This window comes from Gracilinanus agilis, chromosome 2 (assembly GCF_016433145.1).
Source record: "Gracilinanus agilis isolate LMUSP501 chromosome 2, AgileGrace, whole genome shotgun sequence".
In the NCBI taxonomy this organism is placed as follows: domain Eukaryota; kingdom Metazoa; phylum Chordata; class Mammalia; order Didelphimorphia; family Didelphidae; genus Gracilinanus; species Gracilinanus agilis.
The window spans coordinates 182,698,856-182,723,084 of record NC_058131.1 but is presented as its reverse complement, the minus strand read 5'-3'; the positions used below and the strand labels follow the sequence as shown (position 1 = coordinate 182,723,084).

At 35.5% G+C, this 24,229-nt stretch overlaps 2 protein-coding genes across 3 annotated transcripts in view; one reads left to right on the top strand and one right to left on the bottom strand.

The window, feature by feature from the left end:
• SLC66A3 (solute carrier family 66 member 3) overlaps window positions 1–5,951 on the top strand; it is a 35,736-nt gene extending 29,785 nt beyond the window's left edge. Inside the window, exons 6-7 of one of the 2 annotated variants that reach the window (XM_044663586.1) lie at window positions 2,483–2,524; window positions 4,903–5,951. In XM_044663586.1, the coding sequence (XP_044519521.1) occupies window positions 2,483–2,524; window positions 4,903–4,994 (134 nt within the window). In that variant the 3' untranslated portion in view covers window positions 4,995–5,951. The remainder of the gene's footprint in view (window positions 1–2,482; window positions 2,525–4,902) is intronic. The other variant, XM_044663587.1, reaches the window with a different exon arrangement.
• A 7,330-nt stretch (window positions 5,952–13,281) lies between these two features.
• The window catches only part of ROCK2 (Rho associated coiled-coil containing protein kinase 2), a 155,543-nt gene continuing 144,595 nt past the window's right edge, over window positions 13,282–24,229 (bottom strand). Inside the window, exons 30-32 of the mRNA XM_044659556.1 lie at window positions 23,391–23,652; window positions 22,268–22,481; window positions 13,282–13,391 (exon numbers count right to left, since the gene is read on the bottom strand). Coding sequence (XP_044515491.1) covers window positions 13,295–13,391; window positions 22,268–22,481; window positions 23,391–23,652 — 573 coding nt within the window. The 3' untranslated portion in view covers window positions 13,282–13,294. The remainder of the gene's footprint in view (window positions 13,392–22,267; window positions 22,482–23,390; window positions 23,653–24,229) is intronic.

Genomic DNA, 24,229 nt, shown 5'->3' with positions numbered 1-24,229 from the left:
CCATACGGTCCAAACCCAGAAGTGTTTCAGGGTCAAAAGTAATTTGGGAAATTCTGTTCTGCAGGATTTTGTTTCCTAGCAACAAAGAGATAGAATGGTTTCAGAACATTCTTCCCTCCAAAGATCTGGCCCATTGTTAATTGTCCTCTGCCATTTCTCGGAATGACGTCATGAAATTTTCACGAAATTTGGTTTGTCTTTGGCTGAGTGTTGCTTTAGAGTCGAGATGAGAGGAGTTAAGAATCTGGGGTTAGGGTAGTCAGACTCTTCTTGTCAACACTAACTACCTGAATATTAGAGGAAGCGAATGTATCGTTAAAAACATTTTAGAAATTGTCAAGTTATATAAATAACTGCCCAGAAATGACTACTGCTAGAACATTCATCTTAAGAAAAATTTGTGATTTGGGTCATTTGTAATCTGTTTGAAGGCAGAGCCCAGATTTTATCCTTTCTATAACATCAGTTAGCCCAGTGCTGGGTACACCATGATGATAAATTACATTTCAAAGTGGTTTCCAAATTTTACTCCTGTGAAGGTTCCAGAGTAAACATTATGTCCATTTTGTAGATGAGGAAATGAAGATTTTTTACTTCTTGCTCAAGGACATATAGCTTTTAAGGAATGGAACCAGGGTTCAAATTCAGGTAAAAAAACTCCAAGTCAGGTGTTCCATTTCTGCTGCTTTAGATTGCCTCATTAGCTGGGCGATCAATAATTATTTGTTGAATGAATGATGTTGAATTGGAGAATGAAGTTAGAGACTAAAGTTAAAATATGAAGATGTCAGCAATGATATAATGGAAAAAGTGTTGGCGTTGGCATCAGAGACTGCAGTTCTAGCCTGTGGATTTAGCTATGGGGACTTTTGTGGAACTCATATCCCATCTTCCCCTTGGATTTGCTTCCTCCATCTTTAAAATGGTCTAAGGCAGTGATGGGCAAACTTTTTAAAGAGGGGGCCAAAGGAAAGGAAATGCTCATCTGTCAGTCTGTTTCTAAGGCAACTCTTTCGAAGTTTCATTGTATTGTATTCGTCAGATTAGGAATAATGTGTGTGGGGAGGGACAGATAGAACATTTCAGGGGGCTGCATCTGGCCTGCGGGCTGAAGTTTGCCCATCACTGGTCTAGAGCACTTCATAAAGCATTATACAATTTATACTACACAAGTATTTTTAAAAATTACTTTTCTAGTCTCTTTAATGACGGTCATGATTGAGAAATAGAAGATTTCCAATGTCATTAAACTAGAGGGTAATACATAGAAATTCTTGGTGTTGCTCCATTGCAGTTGCCATTCATTGGCACTATATGTGGCCTTTTCTGGGTTCCATATTCTCCTTCTGGGAGGAAGTGAGAAAACTGTAGCTGGAGAGAGAATTACCCCACCTGGAAAGTGACTAGCAAATTGAGAGTTTGGGATTTGAACCCTTCACTCAAGTAATATTTTATCAGTCGCCTCCCTGTGCAATGGACTTTAAGGTACTGTCTCTGAGGAGATATAATTTAAATATTCTTCAAGTCTGTAATTTCATTGGTACAGAGGGGCTTCTTCCAATATACCCCTCTCTGCCTTACTTGATAGTTTTGTGAGTTGCTTTGGCTTCCTGTGACTAGTCTTTTGGTGAAGCTAAGCTCTCGAAGGGTAGCTCCTGGATGCTACTGGCAGCTTTTCTAGTTTGGTAGGACCTGCCAGAACTTACAGTCTTGGAGAAGGGTCATCTCTGCCCCATATCGGAAAGGCATTGATCAGAAAATGAAATACGATTATTAAATGGAAGAGTTCATTTCAAATGTTCTCTAAGTCCACTCTTTGCATGTGGGCATTTAATGAAAGCTGCTTCACAACTGGTTTAAAACATCATGCAGAAAAAATTAGATAGAATGTGGGCCTAGGAATCATGAAGCCCTGGATTCAAATCTCATCTTTGACACTTTGAAGCTCGGTGACTATAAGGAAATAACATCTCAGAGCCATAGGGTCCTTATCTGTAAAATGAGGATAATACTCTATTCTTTTTTTTTTTTTTTTTTTTTTTTAAACCCTTGTACTTCGGTGTATTGTCTCATAGGTGGAAGATTGGTAAGGGTGGGCAATAGGGACTTGCCCAGGGTCACCCAGCTGGGAAGTGTCTGAGGCCGGGTTTGAACCTAGGACCTCCCATCTCTAGGCTCTCAATCCACTGAGCTACCCAGCTGCCCCAATACTCTATTCTTAATAACACTCCAGGATGTTGTGAGGCTCACATGAGCTTTGGAATTTGTATCAATTTCAGCTGTTGTTAAAATTTTAACCTCATCTTCTGAAAAACGGGGTGAAGGGTACAGCAGTTTAGATTACATGATCTCTGAGCTCCTTTCCATTGAACATACTGCATGAATTTTAATCATGTCATTCTTAGTGTAGTAAAACATAATTTGCACATTACAATAAATATTGCAAAGGTAAGATAATAACTCTGACTATTTTCACTTATAGCAAGAGTAATAACAACTTTAATGACCACCCAGGATCTTATGGGTAAGTAAACTTATGGGTAAGCATACTCTCCCTCTCGTCCCTCTCCAAGCCTCTTCCTCTCCTGATACACACTTACCTTTTATGTCACAATAATACACATGTACACATCTGAAATATAGTCTTTTCCCCCTGCATGAGAATAGCTCTCCCTGGTGTTTGTTAGCTCACTTGAGTCTGTTGTATACTTTAAAACTGTGAGTAAATGAGTAAAACATGAGTAAACTGTGATCGCCTTTCCTTGGTCTCAAGTAGCTGCTGTTGGGGCTGTGAACTTTGATCAGTTTATAAATTAAAAGGTCAGATGGAGAAGGCTGTGTCCCCAGCTAAAGGTACGATCTCTTGCAATCCACTTTTTCATTTGTAAAATGAGACAATTTCCTAGATTGTCTTAAAGGTCCCTGCCAGCCATTAACTCCTATGAATCTCACAGGTGTCCTCCTCCTTAGGGCAGTGTGTAACTTTGCTAAAAGAAAATGAGAGCTTGGGCCATCCAATTTCTTCTTCCTCCTCCTCCTCCCCCTGTGGAATGTGTGTTCTCTGGCATGTAATAAAGTTAGCAGCATGGTGATGCACTAGATTTGAGACCAGAGAACTTAGAAGTGAATCTCCATTCTCTCTCCTCCTTATTTTAACTCAAGACAAGTAGCTTCACTTCTAGGCCTGTTTTCTTTTAGTCCCTAAGCTCCTTTATAACTTTGACATTCTGAATTCTGCTCTAAGCTCCTTTCCACTCTAGATCCTGTGAAGTCAGTGACTTAGAGGGAGGGAAGAGCTCTCTTCAGGATGATCATTCCCTCAGTTACTATCGTTCAGTATCCTGATGATTTTTCTGTCTTTTGGTTAATTCTTCATAAATGACTTCCTTGTATTCAGGACCCACAAATGCGTAGTTCCCAATAAAATGAAAAAGGGAAAAACTATTGTAGTTGATAATTGAGCTGAAATTATATTTTCTTAAGTATTTGGGGCAGAAGAAGTAGTACAGGTTTTGTCATTAAAGATGTGTCAGGAAATGAGGGAGAACAAGTATGTTCTTGAGCCCAAGTACGGCACTAGTACTAATGAAATAGAAGGAAAACCAAAAGAGGCTTCCCAGGTTGTTGAGAGATGATTCTAACAGAAAGACAAATTGAAGTCAATTTTTTTGTTTGTTTTTTTTTCCCCAAAACCATTTAGAATATTTATTCATTAGAAATTGACCATTATTGACATAATGGATTGCAGCCCAATTGGTAAGCTGATAAACTGAGTTTAGGCAGCCAGTTTCTTCTCAGCTACAGGTTTCATAGATACCACTGATTTTTAAGGATGTATGTTTTGATTCTGTTGATATATACTATACCTGGTGATTATTAAACTTGGGCACTAACTCTAAACATTTAGCAAAAATATTACTTTTTGAGAATTTTCCAAGGCCTACCCTGTCTTTACAAGCTTGATTTGATTACCCAGGGTTTGGACCAGATTCTCTTCCTAGCTCCAATTTATGTGACTAAACCCAAATATGTTGGTGACTTGAATCTGAAGGAATCTGCTTCACAAATAAGACATGAATGGAATGAAGACAAGTAAAAATAGTTTTCTAACCGCTTTAACATGAACTTTTAGCTTCAGGTCATAGAATTTAGAGAATCACAAAATTAAAGAGTTGAAAAGGACCTTAGAGACTCTCACTTCCACTCCACTAGCTAGCATTTATAGGACTTTAAGGTTTGCAAAACACTTATGTGTTACCTTATTTGATACTCACAAAATTCCTGTGAGGTAAGTACTACTGTTATCTTCATATTTCCCTGTGAGGAAATGGATTCAGAGAGGTTAAGTGACTCATCCAAGGGCACACTGAATAACAAACAGAATCTGAACTGTAATATATATTACAGAATGTTGAACTTAGAAGACCTGATTTTTGTAATATATATATATTTTTGTAATTATTATATGTATATATATTACAAAAAAAGGAAACCGAGGGCCAAAGAATGAGCCTTACAAATTAATGTTTGAAGTAAATGGTCTAAAGTCATAAAAATAGTAAATATTGTGACTTAGTGGTCTTTTTTTATACCCACACCCTCGAATCAAAAAATCAGAGGAACTGAATCCTCTTTAAGCTTCCACATTTGAAAACCCAAAGTGTTTTCAACTTAAGATATTGTGATATTCATTTTGAAAATTTGTGGTTCTGAATTGCATCCAAGTCAGAGCTACTGGCTATAGATGACTTAATAAAGCCACCCCGAGTGGCTGACCCTGTGATGGTTCAGCCATGATAGCATGACTGTTCATTTCTCTGGGCATGTGCAAGCTTGGTTTAGTAAACGATTTGGTTTTCCAATCTTAAACTGTTAATAATTTATATTATTTTTATATTTCAGTTCTTGTCCGTTTCCTGATCATGCTGGCTCTAAATATATGGGTAACGGCTACAATACTTCGCTACAGGAAGACAACTATAAAGGATGAGTAACTGAACGTCCTCACAGAGAAAATTACTCAAACTGGAACAAAAGAGAATTAACTTATTTTCTCCAGCATAAGACTGATGTAAAGTCATTTGGATTTTAAAATCAGTATGATAATGGAAATGTGGTAACTTTACTATCTAAACTCATTTTTTCTACTTTTCAGCTTGAAGTTACAAAGTATGTGCTGTTCTATTTCCCCTGAGGGACAAGAGATTGAGCTGGAATTGTATCCCAGAGATTTAAGAGCCAGAAGGGAGCTTACTGGCCTAGTCCAGACCTCTCATTTTACTGATAGAGAAACTGAGGCACAGAGAAGAAAAAGTTATGATTAAGATAGTGGCTTAACTCCTTGGCCAGTAGAACTCTTTGGTTCTTCTTTCTAATGAAGCACTTTAATCTCATAAATTGTTTGTCATTAAAAATCTCACTGTACCCTGGTTTCACATAAGGCTTCCATTATTCAAAGGAACACTTAAACATTTCTCTTCACTGGATTTTGAAACTAATGCAGCTGGGCAAGACCAGTTTCTGTTTTTATGTAAATAAATACATGCACATAAGATTTAGGTGGAAAGGACCTTTCATTTCACAACCTAGAAAAGGGGACGGATATAATCAAAGATATAGAACGAATAGGGAATTTATTGATCCCATGGTTTGAATGAAGCTAGGTTTAGGGAAAGATAAATGACTGGCCCAAAGGGTAGAATCAGTATTAGAAAACAGGCAATACTAAATCACAAGGGCATTAATGACAAAGATTCAAACATAAGCCTTCCACTCTATTCATTGCTGCCACTTGGACAGCTTTCTTTCTTATTTAACCCTATAATTAACTCAGATGGGAATGGAACATGTTTTTCATTACAACTATATTGTTTTTTAACTGCTTGTATGCAAATTTGGTTATTAAAGTTTAAATTTAATTAGCATGTAAAATAAACATACATTGAACACTGGCTGGTCTTAACAATGTTTTGTGACTTTGGAGGGAGGGTTCATGACATATATTAATGATCTGCATAGATACTATATAACTTCTGGACATGTAGAAATTTGTGACAAAACTTCATTACTCATCTAGATAATGTCTTTTGGCTCTAGATAAGCCTGTTTTCTTAAAGACAGAGATACAGTTTATCAAGTGGTGTTTTTTGAGCCTTTGGCAAATCTTTGGGAGCCCAACACATGAGGGGAATTCTGTAATTGGTAGCTTTTAAATTGCTTAAATAGTTATCACCCCTTTCAGAATAGTATGGTGAGACCAAAAAAAAAAAAAAGGAAAGAGAGAAAATATGCTATATCATAAACAGGTGAAATAGCATTCTTTGCTTATTCTGGCCTTAATTAAATAATGAAGCTATTACAACTTGTATTAAAAACCACTTCTCCCATGCAGGCAAATTATACATATTTTATGATCACAAAGTAGTCTATGAGCGAATTCTTTCTAGTTGGATTTCCATTGTGTAAGTCAAGGGTTACTTTTACCTAGCAGAAGAAATAATGAGTCAGTACAGTAGGGACTTAAGGAGGGTCTTTGGCATTAACAAAACAAAATCCAAATAACAGTCATATACAAATCCCCAAATCAGAAATGCACAGGAAGGAGGGGAAAAAACAACACTGAAAATTAAAGAATCATAGAGCTTAAAAGGATCTCAGAGGTCTTTCATTTTATAAATGAGGAAACCGAGATCCAGGCAAGTTAAGTAACTTACTCAGAGTATCACAGTAAAGTGTTAGAGATAGAACCCTGGTCCTCTGACTAGAGATAGTGCTTTTCCAGTGTGCCGTGCCCCCTGATGATATTGGGGATAAGTATATGAAGACACAGTGCTAAATAACTGATATTGTTATACAGGATGTTCCAAAAGTCAGCATATTTTTAAGCTAGTATGGTTTGCAAAGGGGCAGCTGGGTGGCTCAGTGGACTGAGAGCCAGGCCTAGAGACTGGAGGTCCTAGGTTCAAGTCCAGCCTCAGACACTTCCAGCTGTGTGACCCTGGGCAAGTCACTTGACCCCTATCGCCCACCCTTACCACTCCTGGGCTAAGGACGGTCCCTAGCCCGGATGAAAAAGGAGGAAGGTTGGGCGTGGGGCTAGCAACCCCACCCTGTAAAAACTACATCTGCTAAAGAAACTGCAACCTAAAGTAGGGGCAGCTGGGCTAGCTCAGTGGATTGAGAGCCAGGCCTAGAGGCGAAAGGTCCTAGGTTCAAATCCGGGCTCAGACACTTCCCAGCTGGGTGACCCTGAGCGACCCATTGCCTACTGGTTGTGGCCCTATGCTCCTAGAATGGAGTCCCAGGATAAAAAAAAAAATGGTTTGCAAAGCAGGTGCTTTCATCAAAATTACCCTGGGAACCTCTGTGGTCTAAGTGAGAAACCTAAGGTGAAGAGGTGAAATGATTTGCCTATGGTCACACAAATGGAAAAGAGGCATAGTTAGGGTGCACGTCTAAACTTAGTTACTATAGAATTGATTCCTATAGGGATTTATCATCACAGAAATTTATCTAGCTGCCTTTGTGATTTTAAGAAAAGATACCACTTTAATCCAAATTAAGGAATTACTAGAACCTGGAACCTCTCTGTTTGTTTCTGACCAAACTCCCTTTCCCTATCCTCATTAATTTCATATATGACAAGATTTCTAGCATTTTGAGTATATTAAAGACAAGACAAAACACCCAACAAAATGCGTGGTCATATGACAAATTCTGATTTATATTTTTCCATGTCTCCCAGGCACAGTCCCAGGTTTTATTACCTAAGTTAGAAGCATGTCTGCTACACCCATCTCAATGAAGGAAAATTCCTGTGGTAAACTTTAAGAAGCTGAAACATTCCAGAGTTATACTTTCACAGGAAAAGTATGAAAATGCATACTTATCAATTCCTTTTATTTAATTTTCTTTTCAAAAGCAGGCATAGGATACAATCACAATACTACAAAGATGCAACAAAAGTTTCCAAAAGTTAAATCCGGGGGCTATGATTCTTTTTTGGTTTGGTGTTTAGAAGGGGAAAAAAAAGGTATCCAATCAAATATTTGTGTAATGATAATTCATTCAAAACAATTTCCAATAAAATTAATAGCTGAGGGACAGAAGGACAGGGCCAAACCCCTTAGCATAACATCTCAGTGCTTCTTCAAAGTGCTTTACAAAACATTCTACAGTATCTTCACAAAACAGGTGGGGATTTAGGGAGGTCCAAAAACTCTGCAGAAACCCCAAGGCAAGAGTGAGGAGCCAAATGCTGGTAGCCAAACTAATTTGTAAATTCAGATCTTTATAGGATCTAATATTTAAGTAAGTCTCAATAAGAAGTCAATGAATTGGTTATACTTATCTCCTCTACAAGGATAGCAGAAGTCTTGGTAATTACCAGCAGCATTTTTTCTTAAAATGTACTTTGGCTACCCATTTTATGTTTTGTCAGGATTTTTAAGTTAGATATCGGCATAAAAGTTGCATCACTCAGGATTTAAGACTACTATGGCTCAGCTTTTATATAGGCTCCCCTTTATTTTTATTTGTTGGTGTGCCTTTTATTTATCAGTTGACCCCAGGCTCCTTTACTTTCTGATGGATAAAATAATATGCTAATTTGGTACATACTTTAGATTTGCACTAAAAGCACTGACAATACAGATAAAAATTATATTGATACGATTCCTTTCCTACCTGGCCTTTCCTGATTCCTATGTCCATGAAAAATATTTGTGTCTATATAATAGAAGTCTTGCCTGAGGAAATATACCAGGCAATCTTTGAGCTTTAAAATATTTTTAAATTATAAAAATCTTTAAAAATCTTTTTTGTCTGAATAGCTTAAAACGGATTAATCCACATAGTGCTTAATCTGGGCACTGCCCAGGACAGTAAGAAAATGGAGATGGGCACAACTAAGTATGTGGAATGCCATACTGCTGGAAAGGGTACATTTCAATAGGTATATGCATGCATAAAGCATGAAGTAAGGTTACAAAGGGGGAAATGGTAAATTCTTATCCAAAGCTGGAATCATAATTGGGAAAAAGTAATTTGTCAATTGTTTGGGAAACCAAACTTATAAACCTCTACAATGTGAATAAAATGAAATCTAGAAAATCTCCATGGGAGAGAATTTTTTTCTTTGTAAATTGTCTAATTTTCAGAAACTTTACTTTTCCCCCCTATATAGAAGAGATGCCATGATTCTTCATATTTTCAATTATTTACATCTTTCAAAATTTGCTTAACACCCACTTTTGCTTTCTATATTGAAATATTTCAATTACCATGTGTAAACTTAAAACTATTTCACCTTAAAACAGTTTATTTAAAAATATATATATTTATATATACTCTCCAATTCAGAATAATAGGATAGAACTTCCCACAATGTAACAAAATCTTTATATAAAATATTTATGCATTCAGTCTCATTTAAACAAGTCTAATGAATGGAAATATTTACTCTATATAAATTTTATATATTTTTTCACGCTTTAAAAACATGCTGTGCTTTAAAACTAGATTGCAACAAACCAAATGATACTTGAAAATGAAGTGGCATGCACATTCTAGTTTTAAGGATCCACAGCCAACATGAAAGAGTGCAGATTCCATAAATCAATTTTGTTAAAGGTGAGAGGAAAGGGGCAAGGGGAGAGAAGAGAACTTAGTTTTCATACATTGATGAGCTAAAAGGCCATGCTCTTCAGCTTCCATGATAGTGTTTTATAACTGTTCGTAATTTTCCAAACATTTCTATATTTTCCCTAGTGAAAGGAACAATGAAATGTCTACTTCCTTCATTGAAATGTTAGATGATATAGTTTAATTATCACACTATCATATATACACACACACTCCTCTCTCTGTATGCATATATACATATATATATATGCCATACATACATACACATACAGAGAGAAAGACCAATAAAAGGCTACATAATTTCTTTACTCAATAATATTTTAAACATTGTAGCATACTGTAGTTGTATAAAACATGCAATTTTCTGGGATGGTGATGAATACAACACGAATGAGCCCTCATAAAATATATATTTTATACAGGATTGATTTTTTAAAATAAATTTAGTGCTTCTAGGCCCTTTCTTCCCAGGACCAGTTCTCGTTAGCACACAACTGAAATAACACACATAGCCATGTCCTTGAGAATGGTATATAAAATTTTAAGATACATCTACAGTATGTTTTCATTTTTAAAAAAGTTTGTGATAATTCTTGAATACTTGTATTGTGTGTGAAAATGTAAAAGATAGTCACAAATGACATCCCCTGTCCCAATAAAAGTAAAATTGAGCCAGGATACAAACAAGGCAAAACAAAGCTTCATAGCACTTAATAAGGGTAATATGAAGTCACTGAATAATACTGAGGTTTGTAAAAAGGACTGGATGAAAAATTACCAGGACATATTGAAGTTATGTTCTTACACTATCAACTGTTGTTTCTGGTAACCAATGCTTTTCCTGCCCCCCCCAAAAAATCCCCTTCACTATACATTCAAAATAGGCTGACATTGCTATAACTATTATGTGTAAAAATAATGCTCTATTTTTCTTCCACAAAGCAATTTGTATTCTAAGAGCTGGCAAACTTTGTTTTTTTCCTTTAACATTTTACACACAGAGAGTGGGCTGAGACTTAGCAGTACAGGAAGGGAGGTGGAAGTAAGGGACTTAAATTAAGGCATTCAAATGGCAAAGTAGGGTTGCCCATCATGAAGCAATATTAAATTGATATGATTAATTTCAAAGTTTACATTAACTGCTCAAACACAATGACATGCAGCTTTTTGGGATATATATGAATGACTAATATCAACTTTAACATTATGGCTTTATACAAGTGCATAGTTGCAACTGCAATAAGTAATGATATCTGATCGATGTGTATAAAAAATAAAGTGGAAAGTCTTAAAAATCCTTTTGCAGTATTACAGTACTACATATATACACACACACACAGTATAATGGTCACTTCTTAAGGATGCAGTCTATTCCACTACGGTAGGTTCTTTCCCAATCCTCAGTTCTTCAGATAACCTTAAGATGCTGGTGAAATCTCTCCAGTGAAGCTCAAAGATAATTGCTTTTATTTCAACTCTTCCCAGTCCTCTTGTGAAATGTAGTGTTGTCCAACAGAGTTTTGTAGAACAAGACTTTGGAGGGTCGGGATCCCTACAGTATCTTTATTTTGTCACCATTGATTCTTGGCTTTATCAGTCACGGTAAAACATCTGAGGAAACCTCTCTGAGATTAGTGATTTATATTGCAACCCTCCCAAAAGTAAACCACTGATTTATATATACATATATATATATACACACACAGACACTCACACACATGTGTCTGTATGTTTATATATATATACATATATGTGTGTGTATACATATATACATATAGCATTCTCTCAGGAAAATATAGCTTCTTTCTTTCATTTAATAAATTTGGGCTATCACATTTCAGTCTTGTTCATAACAGCAAGAAAATGATCACCATGGATAGTGACTGCATTCACAGAAGGCAGTTAGCTGGGGAAAAAAAAATAAAAAAAGATTGTCATTATCAGGAGCTACCTTGTCAAACTATTGTGACCTTTAAATTCTTGTGAGCCCACTAATTAAAGAGAGATTCTAGCACACAACTATATGTTTACCTTCTTTAAAAAAGTATATCGTGGGGGCAGCTGGCTGGCTCAGTGGATTGAGAGCCAGGCCTAGAGATGGGAGGTCCTGGGTTCAAATCTGACCTCAGACACTTCCCAGCTGTGTGACCCTGGGCAAGTCACTTAACCCCATTGCCTACCCTTACTACTCTTCTGCCTTGAAGGAACCAATATACAGTATTGACTCCAAGACAGAAGCTAAAGGTTTAAAAATTAAAAAAAAAAAAGTATACCTTACTATCAGCGGTCATAATTATCATTTTCATAAAGAGCACTTAATGCTAACATAACACATTATAGTATAAAGCAGTGCTGTAGATTCATGTGGTGGCAACAATATGAGGGTTTTCAAAATTTACTTTGGCAACACAAGCTATATTAGTGCTAACTAATCAATATAAGAATATACCTCAAAATAAATGGGAGAGGGCAGCAGAGTGGCTCAGTGGATTGAGAGTCAGGCCTAGAGACAGGAGGTCCTAGGTTCAAATGTGGACTCAGACACTTCCTAGCTGTGTAACCCTGGGCAAGTCACTTGACCCCCATTGCCTAGCCCAGTAATGGGCAAACTTTTTAAAGAGGGAGCCAAAGGAAAGGAAATGCCCATCTGTCAGTCTGTTTCTAAGGCGACTCTTTCAAAGTTTCATTGTATTGTATCCTACTCATTGTATTTGTCAGATTAGGAATAATATTGCACAGCCAGATAGAACATTTCAGGGGGCTGCATCTGGCCCGTGGGCCATAGTTTGCCCATCACTGGCCTAGCCCTTACCACTTTTCTGCCTTGAAACCAATACACAACATTGATTCTAAGATGGAAGGTAAGGGCTTAAAAAAATAAATTAAAAAAAATTTTTTTAAATAACAAATGGGAAAATAGCCCAATTTTACCCAGTCTGTGTATAATTTTCACAATATATGGTTACTGTGAAATTAGTACTAGTTCTTCCAAACTAAGCAGCAGCTGAAAAGATAACATGATAGAATTATTTCCTTTTAGACAAACATAGTACTGATTATTTGAGTTACTTTATATTTACATGACAGCAATCCAAACAATCAGCATTACTGCTTGAATTATTCTCCAAGTTTAGAATTAGAAAACAAGCCAGCAAACACTTCACACCACTACAAAATAAGCCAAGTCAGAAAAGGGTATTTCATAGCATTGTCAAGAAATGGAAAGCTCTTGCAGTTTCAACTTTGCAGGTCTGAAGAAAAGGGGAGAGGGATAACATGCTATTTTCACGGATGGTTTAAACAGCAAATAGAAGAGAACAATTTTGCTTGCCCCTTCAAAGGAACTTATTTGGAATGGCAGGAGTTCTTGAATTATTTTTTTTTTATCATTTTTTAGAGATTCTATTCCAAATTGCCATGCCAAATACACTAAAATTTGTCAAATGCATCTGTATATGTTATTTGACTTTTAAATTTGATACAAAAATTCAAATAAAATGTTTTCTGAAATTTAACTCTTTAAAACTTTTAAGTAGTATTGAAAAATAATTTTTAAAAAAGATTAGGGAATATAAAAGCCCAAATCCAAACCACATGCTCTAGGAAGAAAGGAAACCATCCATTTCTCATTTGAATTACCCCATTCATTTCTTCAGAAATCAAAAACATCGTCATCATCATCATCACCACCATCATCATCAATATCATCAAATGACCAATCCCAGTCCTTAAAAGCCAAATCAAGCAATCTGCAACAGGAGGTTTACATATTTACACTTGGCTATATTCTGCATTTTAAGACTCCATTATAAAATCATGACATATGACTGTCTTATAAGCATTTTCTTTAACACTTCTATCATTCACAATTTAAAATAGGGATATAATTCATACAGAAAATATATGGGAATCTGTTTTTTTTAAAGCATTACATGGAATTGCTTTCTCTCCCCCTCCCCTTATAATTAAGATAAATTCTGAATTAGTCATGTTTATGTCTGGGTCAGGTGCTGGGCTGGATCCAAAATGGACAAAAAAAACCTTAAACTTTTAAACTTCTTTTTGTTTATAGGTATAGTACCAAATAGCAATAGTTTTCAGTCACTTAAGTGTCCATATTAAATAATTATTACAAATTTATTTGAAATATAAGAATCAGAACCAATATCACCAAAGAACTCATTCTATAGCATATTTTGAAGACAATTCAAAAACAACTTTTGAATTATCTTTGGATACCAGCTGCAACTGGTCAATTCACCATCTGTCTAGTCCCAATGAAAATTTTTAAGTCTATATCAAATGACTTTAAACTGAAAAGGGAGGTAGAAAATTGTCTGTGGACACATATCCAATGTCCTAAATAATATTGCAAATAAATGATGTAAAAAAGAACAGTGGTAGTGATACATACAAGTTACAAAACCCAAGAAAAGAACCAGTAAACTGATGGCCTGATGTCTACCAAAAAGAACATAGCATGGCAAGATGAACTATAGTATAGTACCCAGGGCCCTAGACTTATACTTAGGAAGATCTGATTTCAAATCCCAACTGTGATACTAGCGAGGTGACCCTGGACAAGTCATTTACCCTTTCTGTACCTCAGTTTCCTTATCTGTAGAATAAGGTAGAAAAAGGAGTTGGATTCAATGGCCTCTAAGGTCCTTTCCATTTCTAAATCCATGATCATACTGAGGCTTGGGATATGACCTATTAAGTTGACTATGGCTCTGAAAGGGTAATATTTATTCAAAAGAATTAGGATAAGTAAAAAAGAAAAATGGAATGGCACTACATATTAGGAAGATATAGTCATTTAAGGAAATTCAAAATCCAACAGGAAGAATTACTAGTTGAGAGAATTTGAAAGAGGATGAAAGTGGAAATAAAAGAGGAAATGAAAATGAATACTAGAATATACCTCCTAACTAGGATATACCTGGACAAAAGGAGATAAATGAGTGCAGAAAATAGATCATGAAGTTGGCACAGAAGAATGATAGCAGTGATGGAGTATATCTGTTATCTAGAGAACTACTGGAGTTCCCTTTGCCAGTAGAAGCATAGCTAATACTTTTTAAAATCTGCCTTAATGATTATTTCATTTTTCAAAAGGCAGAGAAAAATTCCATTCCATAAGAGGATATCCCACTCTGGATTTAATCTTCACAAAAGGCAGAAGAGGTTACTAGGATGGAAATGGGAATACTGAGAGGAAGTAATTATTCCATATAGAATTGGGGAGAGGAAATTTTTGAGGATTCATTGAAAGGATACCTAGGATTTCACGAACTAAAATCCCCTATAGACGGAATTCCTTCCAAGAATAAAATTCTAAAGAGGAGAAAAAATAGGTACCTAAAGAGATCAAAGTGAATGCACAGGAAACTCACAAGCAAATTTACATTTTAAAATGGTGTGTAGAGAAAATGAAGCAAATATATGATGAATACAAAAAAGAGGATGTTTTTCTTTCTTCTTTCCCTTCTCTTATCTCTCCATTCCAATTAGCCTAGGAAAACTTAATAAGACCATATAATTTAGAACTGGAAGGGAGCCTTAGAGATAATTTAGTCCAAGATGGCAAAAATAGTAAGTAACAGAGCTAGGAGTCAATCCCAGGTCTTCTGATTCTGTATCTAGAGGCTTTTTTTTTTTTCTACCTATACCATGACTGTCTGGCTGTATCTCAACTGTCAAACTATATGATTCTAATTCTTAATCAGAATGAAAAAGTATATCTAGGTCAAATAATACAGTATTCTGTAAAATCAATTAAAGAAGTATTTCTAAATGCTAATTCTTTTTTTTTTTTAAACCCTTACCTTCTATCTTGGAATCCATGTTATATATAGGTTCCAAGATGGGAAAAGTGGTAGAGCTAGGCAATGGGGGTTAAGTGATTTACCCAGGACCACACAGCTAGGAAGTATCTGAGATGAGATCTGAACACAGGACTTCTTGTCTCTGGGTCTAGTTCTCAAACCATTGAGCAATCTTGCTGCTCCCTAGTGTTTATTCTTATCCACCCAATGTGCTCAGGGAGTGGAGAGGTCTTCAAGTTCTTTTGCAATCATGAGAAATCAATTGAGCATATGATATGTTTATCCCTTGCTCTTACTGGGTGACAAAACTCATCTTTCCCAGTTCTACGTTTCCTTGAGAAATTCATTTATATTATTCCTTCATAATTATTTGTTATGTGTCAAAGTCTACTTGCCATGGGTTTTCTCCATTGTTTTCTGAGTGATCTTCAATTTTAGTTCTTCAGATATTATAGTGTTCAACTTCTCATAGTACTCAACCAGGAGTTTTTAATCTTGGTGTTACCTTCAACTCTTCACTTACACTAACCTCAGACATCCAGTTTGTAGCCAATATATTGTACTGGTCTCGCCTCTCTGCACACAGCCACTGCCCAGGTGCAAGTTATCATCTCTTCATGCCTAGACCCTTGCAATCTATTTCTAATAATTGTGGTCTTGCTACCTCAAACCTTCTCTCACTTCAAAGGATTCTCAGCTTCCAAAGTGACCTTTCTTAAAGTACAGATCTGATTAATATCTTGCCCCCTAATAAATTCCAGTAGATTTCTATCACCTTCTTAGATCAAATATGAAACCTGCTGTCTCTTAAAATCTGATACATTTCCTACCTTTCCAGTCTTTATTTCACTACATGTACTCTATGATCCAGAGACGTAGGCTTTGCTATTCCTTGCACTCCATCTTTAGAGACCATGTCTTTCCCTAGTTGTGTGTCATGCCTGAGATGCTCTACCTCACCTGATTCCTGGCTTTTTTCAAGATTCAGCTCAGATTTTACTGTCTGCCAGAGATCTCCCATCTCCTACTATAGTACTTTTGATTATGAGATTACTTTATGTTTACACAATTTATCTTATCCCCCCTCCATATCAGAATGTAAGACCCTTGAAGGCGAGGATCATGTTTTTTTGAAGGAGGAGAGGTTGTATCCCCAGCACTCAGCATAGTGCTGGAAATGCTTAATAAAAGCTGGTTGACAGTCATACATCACCACCAGAACTCTATTGGTATTAAAGGGATGGGCTCTTTTTCAGACCCATCTTTTAAAGTTGTGGTTATTAAAAACAAAAACAAAACTGTAACTTTCTAAAGTGTGATTAGTCTTCATGTTCCATTTGTTATTCATTTGCAATATTTGTTCAAGATACAGATAAATATTCTGATGGACAAATTCTTTGAGTTGTCCATTCAACTGCATGGCATATTCTACATCAGGGGTCGGCAACGTATGGCTCTCGAGCCATATCTGGCTCTTTTGAGGGCCAGATATGACTCTTTCTGCAGGAGCCGTAAAGTCAATTTTTTTTTCAGGTGCTATTACAGGAGTGCGCACTGTGAGCGCTGTACGGCTCTCACAAAATTACATTTTAAAAAATGTGGCGTTTATGGCTCTCATGGCCAAAAAGGTTGCTCACCCCTGTTCTACATTATCTCCTCCAACAAATTGCCCCCCTCTGTCTTCCTCGTTCTATCATCTACTTTCAATCTCTCCCTATCTACTGGCTCTTTCCTCAACTGCCTAGAAACATTCCTTTGTCTCTCTCATCCTCAAAAATCCTTCATTTGAACCTTGCATCCTAAACTTGTAATGGCTGGCTAGGATAGGTACCTCCACCTTTTCTCCTTTCTTCTTAAGCCTTTTCACAATCTGATTTCCAGTCTTATGATTCTATCAAAGATACCACTGATCTCTTAATTGTCAAAGGCAAGGGTCTCTTCTCAATCCTCATTCTCTTTGACCTATCCCTCTGCAGCTTTTCAGGGTTAATTACCCTTTTCTCTTTGATACACTGTTCTCTCAAGGTTTTCGGACACCACACCACTCTCTCCTGGCATCCTTCCTATAAGACAGTACCTTTTTAGTTTCCTCAGCTGGATTCTCATCCAGATCATACAATCTCCCTCCTTACTACTTAATTTGGTGAATTAATCAGCTTTCATAGATTTAATTATCATCTCTGTTTTAACAATTCTCAAATCACCAAAGCCTCTGCTAACCTTCAATCTTGCATTTCCAATTGACTTATAGATGTTTTGAACTGGATGTCCAGTTGATATTTCAAAGCCAACATATCCAAAATTGACCTTATTAATTTTACCTTGAACTTCCCTATTACTGTAGAGAACAACACTGTCTTCTCAGTCCCTCAGGCTCCAAACTAGGTGTGATCCTTGATTCCTCTTTTTTCTCACCTTCCACATCTAATCTGTTGCCAAGGTCTGGTGAAAGAAATCCCAAGATCAATACTTTTGCAACATTGCTCAAATATGCCCCCTTCACTGCTAACAGTTTGGTGCTGATTAAATCTAAAGATGGGCATCAAAAAACCCTTTGCCCCCCCTTATAGTGCAGGCCCTCATCACCTCACAATTGAACTATTGCAATAGCTTGCTGATGAGTGTGTTTGACTCAAGTCTCTCCCCACTCTAATTCACCTTCCGTTTGACTACTAACATAATTTTACTAAAGCACAGTTCTGATCTCCTAACTCAAAAGTCTCTAGTGGCTTCCTAGTGCTTCCAGGATCAAATACGAAATCCTGTTTAGTATTCAAAGCCCTCTATAACCTAGACCTCCTCCTACCTTATTTCCTACCACATATTCTTAAACCAATATAAATATGACACTTTATCTCTTGGCTCTGGGCATTTTCTCTAACTGTCTTCCATGTGTGAAATGCTCTTCCTCCTCATCTGCTGGCTTTCTTCGCTTCCTTTAGGTCCCAACTAAAATCCTTCTACAGGAAGCTTTTTTCAATCCTTCTTAATTCTAGTGCCTTCCTTTCAAGAAGTATTTCTTTCAATCCTGCAGATAAGCTTGTTTGTACATACTGCTTGTTGATTTCTCCATTGGATTATGACATCCTTTAGAGCAGGTATTTTTTTTTAATCTTTTTGTATCCAGCAAGCACTTAAATGTTTATTGACTGATATTTTGAATAGTCATCATTTATCAATCAAATCAAATGATATAACTTATGTAAATCTGTTATATTCCCAACCCCCACTTTTGTAGGCAGTTACCTCAAGCTCTTCAGAATAATTACAGGTCTCATTTGAGAGATTACACAATGTTCTGGGAGTTGATACAATTATCACAATGCCAATCATAAATAGGAGAGAATCTTGACTTCTCCATCCATAGGAATCCCTTTTCAACTTGAGCATTCTGGATGATAAAGATATGGTCTACTAACAGAAAATTGATTATGAAAGTCTGCTTGTTTCCTCTTAATATTTTCATTCAAGAATGTCCTTAATGTGTGTATGGAGTATTCTCAATCTTATACAGGCATTCAGATTGATAGTTGTTTTTGTTTTCTTTGTTGTTTCTTTTGGTCGTGTGGCCAGAAAAAAAGATTTTCCATCTCTTTTTATTTTCCCCTCTTTGATCCCTAAATACCACCAAAACAATGCCAATGCCAGCATGCCTTTCTTCTGTAGAAAGTTTGTCTATTAAGTGCTTTTCCCATTTTCTTCAGGACTATTTCCAGTTTCTCTATAAGCACATCTGGGAATGTGATAGTAGAATTTGAATGTGGTGGGTTCATCATACTCAATGGTAAAAAGTTTGTTACAAAAATTTCTGCTCACATTTTCCATACTTTTTCTGTTGTCCTAGTTCCTTAAATTAAATGGTATTTTGCTTAGATGAATCTCCACCAAACTTTCTTTCAGCTAATTTCCCCCCTACCCTGAACTGTTTCTTGCTATTCTGGGGGGAGTATTGTTCATAATCTTGTACCATTCTTCATCATAATAGCTTGACAGATGAATTTATATTCTAATCCAGTAATGGCTTTGTATGCCATTTTTCATCACTTGAAAAGTAAATGCAAGAGTTCACTGCCTACCAATATTTTGGCTCTTCTGGTCTTTTTGTTGTGGTAAGTGATTTATTCAGGTATATTTCTTCTTTTTTAAAATTAATTCCATTTAATCAATTAATTAAGAGTATTTTCCTATGGTTATATGATTCATGTTCTTTTCCTCCCCTCCCCCCACAGCCAATGTGCAATTCCACTGGGTTTTACATGTACCATTGACCAAGACCTATTTCCATATTATTAATATTTGCAATAGAGTGACTGTTTAGAGTCTACATCCCCAATCATATCCCCTTCGAATCATGTGATCAAGCAGTTGTTTTTCTTCTGTTTCTACTCCCATAGTTCTTTCTCTGGATATGGATAGCATTCTTTTTCATAAGTCTCAGGTAAATTTCTCTGTGACATTCACCATCTAATTGATAAAGATGTGCTTTAATTTACCCATTTCCTTCTTTCTTCATTGATGATGAGTAGTTTTAATGCAAATATCTTTTTCTCATTTTTGTTATTGCTTCAAGTTTTGTATTAATTTTGATTTTTGTTCTAGCTAGTTGGTGGTCTGACTATATATAATTCATAATGATAACAAGTAATTTTTTGTATAAAAAAATAGAGTCACTTTGCATAAATACAATCAACTTCATTTTTGTATTCCTTGTGTCTAAGTTTTTTCCCCTCAAAACTCTCTTATTCCTTCTTGGGCAGCGAGGTGGCAGAGTAGATTAAGTGCCAGCTCAGAATCTGGAAGACCCGAGTTCAAATCTAGCCTTGGAGATTTACTAGCTGTGTGATCCTGGGCAAGTATTCTTAATACCTTTCTGCCACAGTTATTTCATCTGTAAAATGAGGTGGAGAAGGAAATGGCAAACCACTGTAGTATTTTTGCCAAGAAAATAAAAAGAGGTCAAGAGAGTCAGAGTTAATAAAAAAATGCCTGAATAAAAATTCCTTCTCTTGAACCATGTTTTCCAACATATTTCATTCCTCACCTATTCCCACCTTTGCATTTCACTGATTTAATTCAAACTGATTTAACTTGAAGGATCTTATTTTAAGTCTTCATAAAATGTCTTTATCTTTTCATGCTCTGTAAGAGAGCTACTGGCATATAAGCTGTAATTACTTTTATGATTGTTTTACTTTACCATGAACACTGCATTGTAAGGTGACTAACTGTTCTTTGAGGTAATGTTTTGTGTTGCCTTTTGACACTTAAGAAACCCATAAAAAAGACACTTTTCCTTTTAAAAGTGAACCTGTAAGTCATCATTACATTTCAATGCAATTCCCTTCCTGTTGTTTGAGAGTGTAAATTTATTGATATGATTCAATTAATTTCTCCATAAATATGAACTGGTCATTGGATGAAGATTTCACATTTAGGAGAATCAATACCAAAACTGATGGGATACTAACCATGTGATTTTTAGCTATCTCTGCCTACTTTCTACCACTCTGCTATTGTCATTGTCAAAATAGGAATTTGGAGGGAAAAGTGCACATATAAGATTGAGGACTATTTATTTTTTGGTTCATGGGTTGCCATGGCCAAAGAATTAATCACCAATTGATTACCCTACTGATTAATGAGTCTTCATCCAAAACCAAGCTGGCCCTTGTGCTAGGCCATATAAAAACTATACAACCTCCTAAAGCTTAAAACTCTGGAAGGTTTTGTCAGTAGAATCCAGTTACCACATTGCTATTTATCTTAATCTATGTTTCAAGTTAGACTGACTCCCTAATAAATCAATTCTTTTACTTGGAGATGTATTGGAGTGACATAATCTCAAAAAAATAAAACTGAAATGAAATGATAAAACTCAAATGTATAAAGAATAAAAACAAAATAAATTCCACATAAATTCCATAAAGTCCACAATACTGAAATATTCCAATTTTTTGAGATTTGGAGAATTTTAAATAAAACATTTTTTATACTTTAATATATTTTTATTAGTGATCTATTAATTTTATGGGTGAGTTTTAATGGTTAGTTTTAATCTACATGCAGTACTGTATAAAAAGATCCCTATTACTTACTGTCATGACAAAATGTACAAAAAAAATCAATGAAGAATAATTCGAAGGGAAGGGCCAGAACTAAAAAAAAATTAACATAAGTTTTAAGTATTATTTAAATTTAAAATAGGAACTCTGTTGTGTAATCTGAATATGAGCTTGATATCAGCTTGATGAACTAGTTCCTTTGCTCCAGATAGTTATTCCTTTTATGATAAATAGGGACAAAAAAATGTAATAACAGGTGCTACTTAAACAGTATTTTAAAGCTTACAAAGTACCTTTACATATATCATCTAAGTTGATTATAACCTTATTGAATATTAAGTAGATCTTAATTATTAATTAAGATTATTATTAATTAATATTAAGTAGATCCAAAAATAGTCAATAGCATTTATAAATCTAATCTTCAACCATTTTAACATCAAATTATAAGATTTGACCCCAAAGCCCACTTTTGTTAACATTTTCTATGGTACAAATACATTTAATACATGATTGTAATCGATTAAATAAATGTATAACATGTTCATATAAGTCAATGTTTGTGATAAAAGGCTGAAAAGTTTCTAGTATTTGACATTCAAGGTTTCATTAGAATTCTGAACATAAAGAGAAAAATGAGATGTAGTAGAATCATTTTAATAATAGCATTACATAAAATTTCAATAAATCATTTGGGAAAATTAGTTTGGAGGCTGTTGAATTTTTTTTATTTACCTTGGTTTGCTTGGAGGAAGCTGTCGACTTGGTCGTCTTATAGATTGGTTGGGTTGTACCTTCATAGAAGTTCTAGGAGATGACCGTGCAAAAGGGTCTGGTGCTGGAGGCTTTTTAGGTATCTTTTTTACCAACCGACTCACCCACTTCTGCTGGTCTTCTGTAGAATTAGCTAATAACAGCAGATTCTTTGCCGATGAAATGTCATAGTATACTAAAATGAAATATTTCAAACAGTGATTTAGTACTTTTAATAATCAATTGTACATACCTCACCCACATATTTACATTTACTCTAATAATCTCCTAAGTCTACCTGTCTCCACTCTCTCCTTCCAAAATATATTTTTCATACTACTGCCACGAAAGTCTTTTCTAAGGCATGAATCTGGTCATGTTATTTCACCAATTAAAAAATCATGAATGGATTTCTACTGTTGGCTGGACATAGCTAAATTTCTTTTCCCTGGTATTTAAGGTCCTGCACATGACAGAGAGTATAATACCCATTCAGTACTCACTCTCTTCTTCCCTTTCCCTTTCCTACCTTCATCTTATTCTCCATGCTCTAGTCAAACTGAAATGTTTTCTTCATTCTTTTCTCCTTAAGTGCATTATGATCTCCAGTCTTCATGATTTTGTTTATGTTGATCCCTATCCCTGGAAAACACTTTTCAACTTCCTATCGAATTCTTATTTATCTTTTACAGTTCAATCACAAAACGGAATGCCACATTTTGGGGTAAGTCTTCCCTGATCTGCTTAGTTAGTAACAGCCTTCATTCGGGGGGGGGGGCAGGGGGGGCAAGGGGTATCACATTGCATTGTTTTGTATCTCTATAATGCATTTAGTAGGCAGCACTGTGTAGTATTGTTATTTTGAGTGTCTACTTTCCTTACTAGTTTCTAAATTCTGAGGGATTATCTAACTTTCTATCTTCCTCAATGTCTAACGTAACACTATAGATAGTAAATATTCATTATAATAAATACTCAGAGAATGGATGTATCTACCTGTACTCAAGATAATAAGAAGCCATCAAATACTTATGTCTTATTTCTACAAAACACAATTTGTTTCTTAGAAATAGCTAATGCTAGGACATTTATTTTCATCATTTACCTTTGCAAGGTGCTATGATTTCCTCCTTTTTGTCCATATGGTCTTTATGGCATTTGATATGGCAGCGGCGACATTCAAGAGCAGGTGGAGGTTTAAACATATGCCAAAGTGGCTTCATACAGGCCTCACAGTTAGTAGGGAAATGATAAAGGGTGGGAATAAATTCATGTCCTTTGTGGCAAATGCAGTTTGACTTTTCCCCTACAGGTTCCACGGGAAATTCTTGTTCTTTTTTGCTTTCACCTTCATTAGCATACAAGATCTAGACATATCAAAAGAAAACCAAAATACTTTCCAGATAAAAGCTCACTTAATGAAAAAAAAAAACCTTTGGACAGGCCAAATAAAAATTATGTCCCTATAAAGTATGGAATAAGAAAATTACAATTTGAAGTAATTGCCATGTAATTTTTTTTCATATCATGGTAATTATTACTTAGGGGGAGGAAAGATCTTTGGATTTTTTTACCCAGTCTTTAACCTGTTCAAACCTCAATAAAACAAAATCAAAGTCTTAATATTTTAGCAGCAACTTATTTTCTCCTCATCTTTCCTTTTAGATTTTTTAAAATTATGTTTTAGAAACTTTACCAGAAGATGATAGAAAAGAGATGTCTCAATTAAAACATCTAAATAGTTTATTATTTCCACTTACCAAACAAAAGTTTTGGGGGAAATAATGATCAATAAACATCTACTTGTGCTATTGGTTTCATTCTTAAAAGTTGCTATAATTATGGACCTACTTGAATTTACAAATGGAAACGCTAGGTAAAAAAAAATCTAATGATAAATAAAGAAAAAAAAAAAAGAAAACCCTGAAAATTGAATGGGCAATA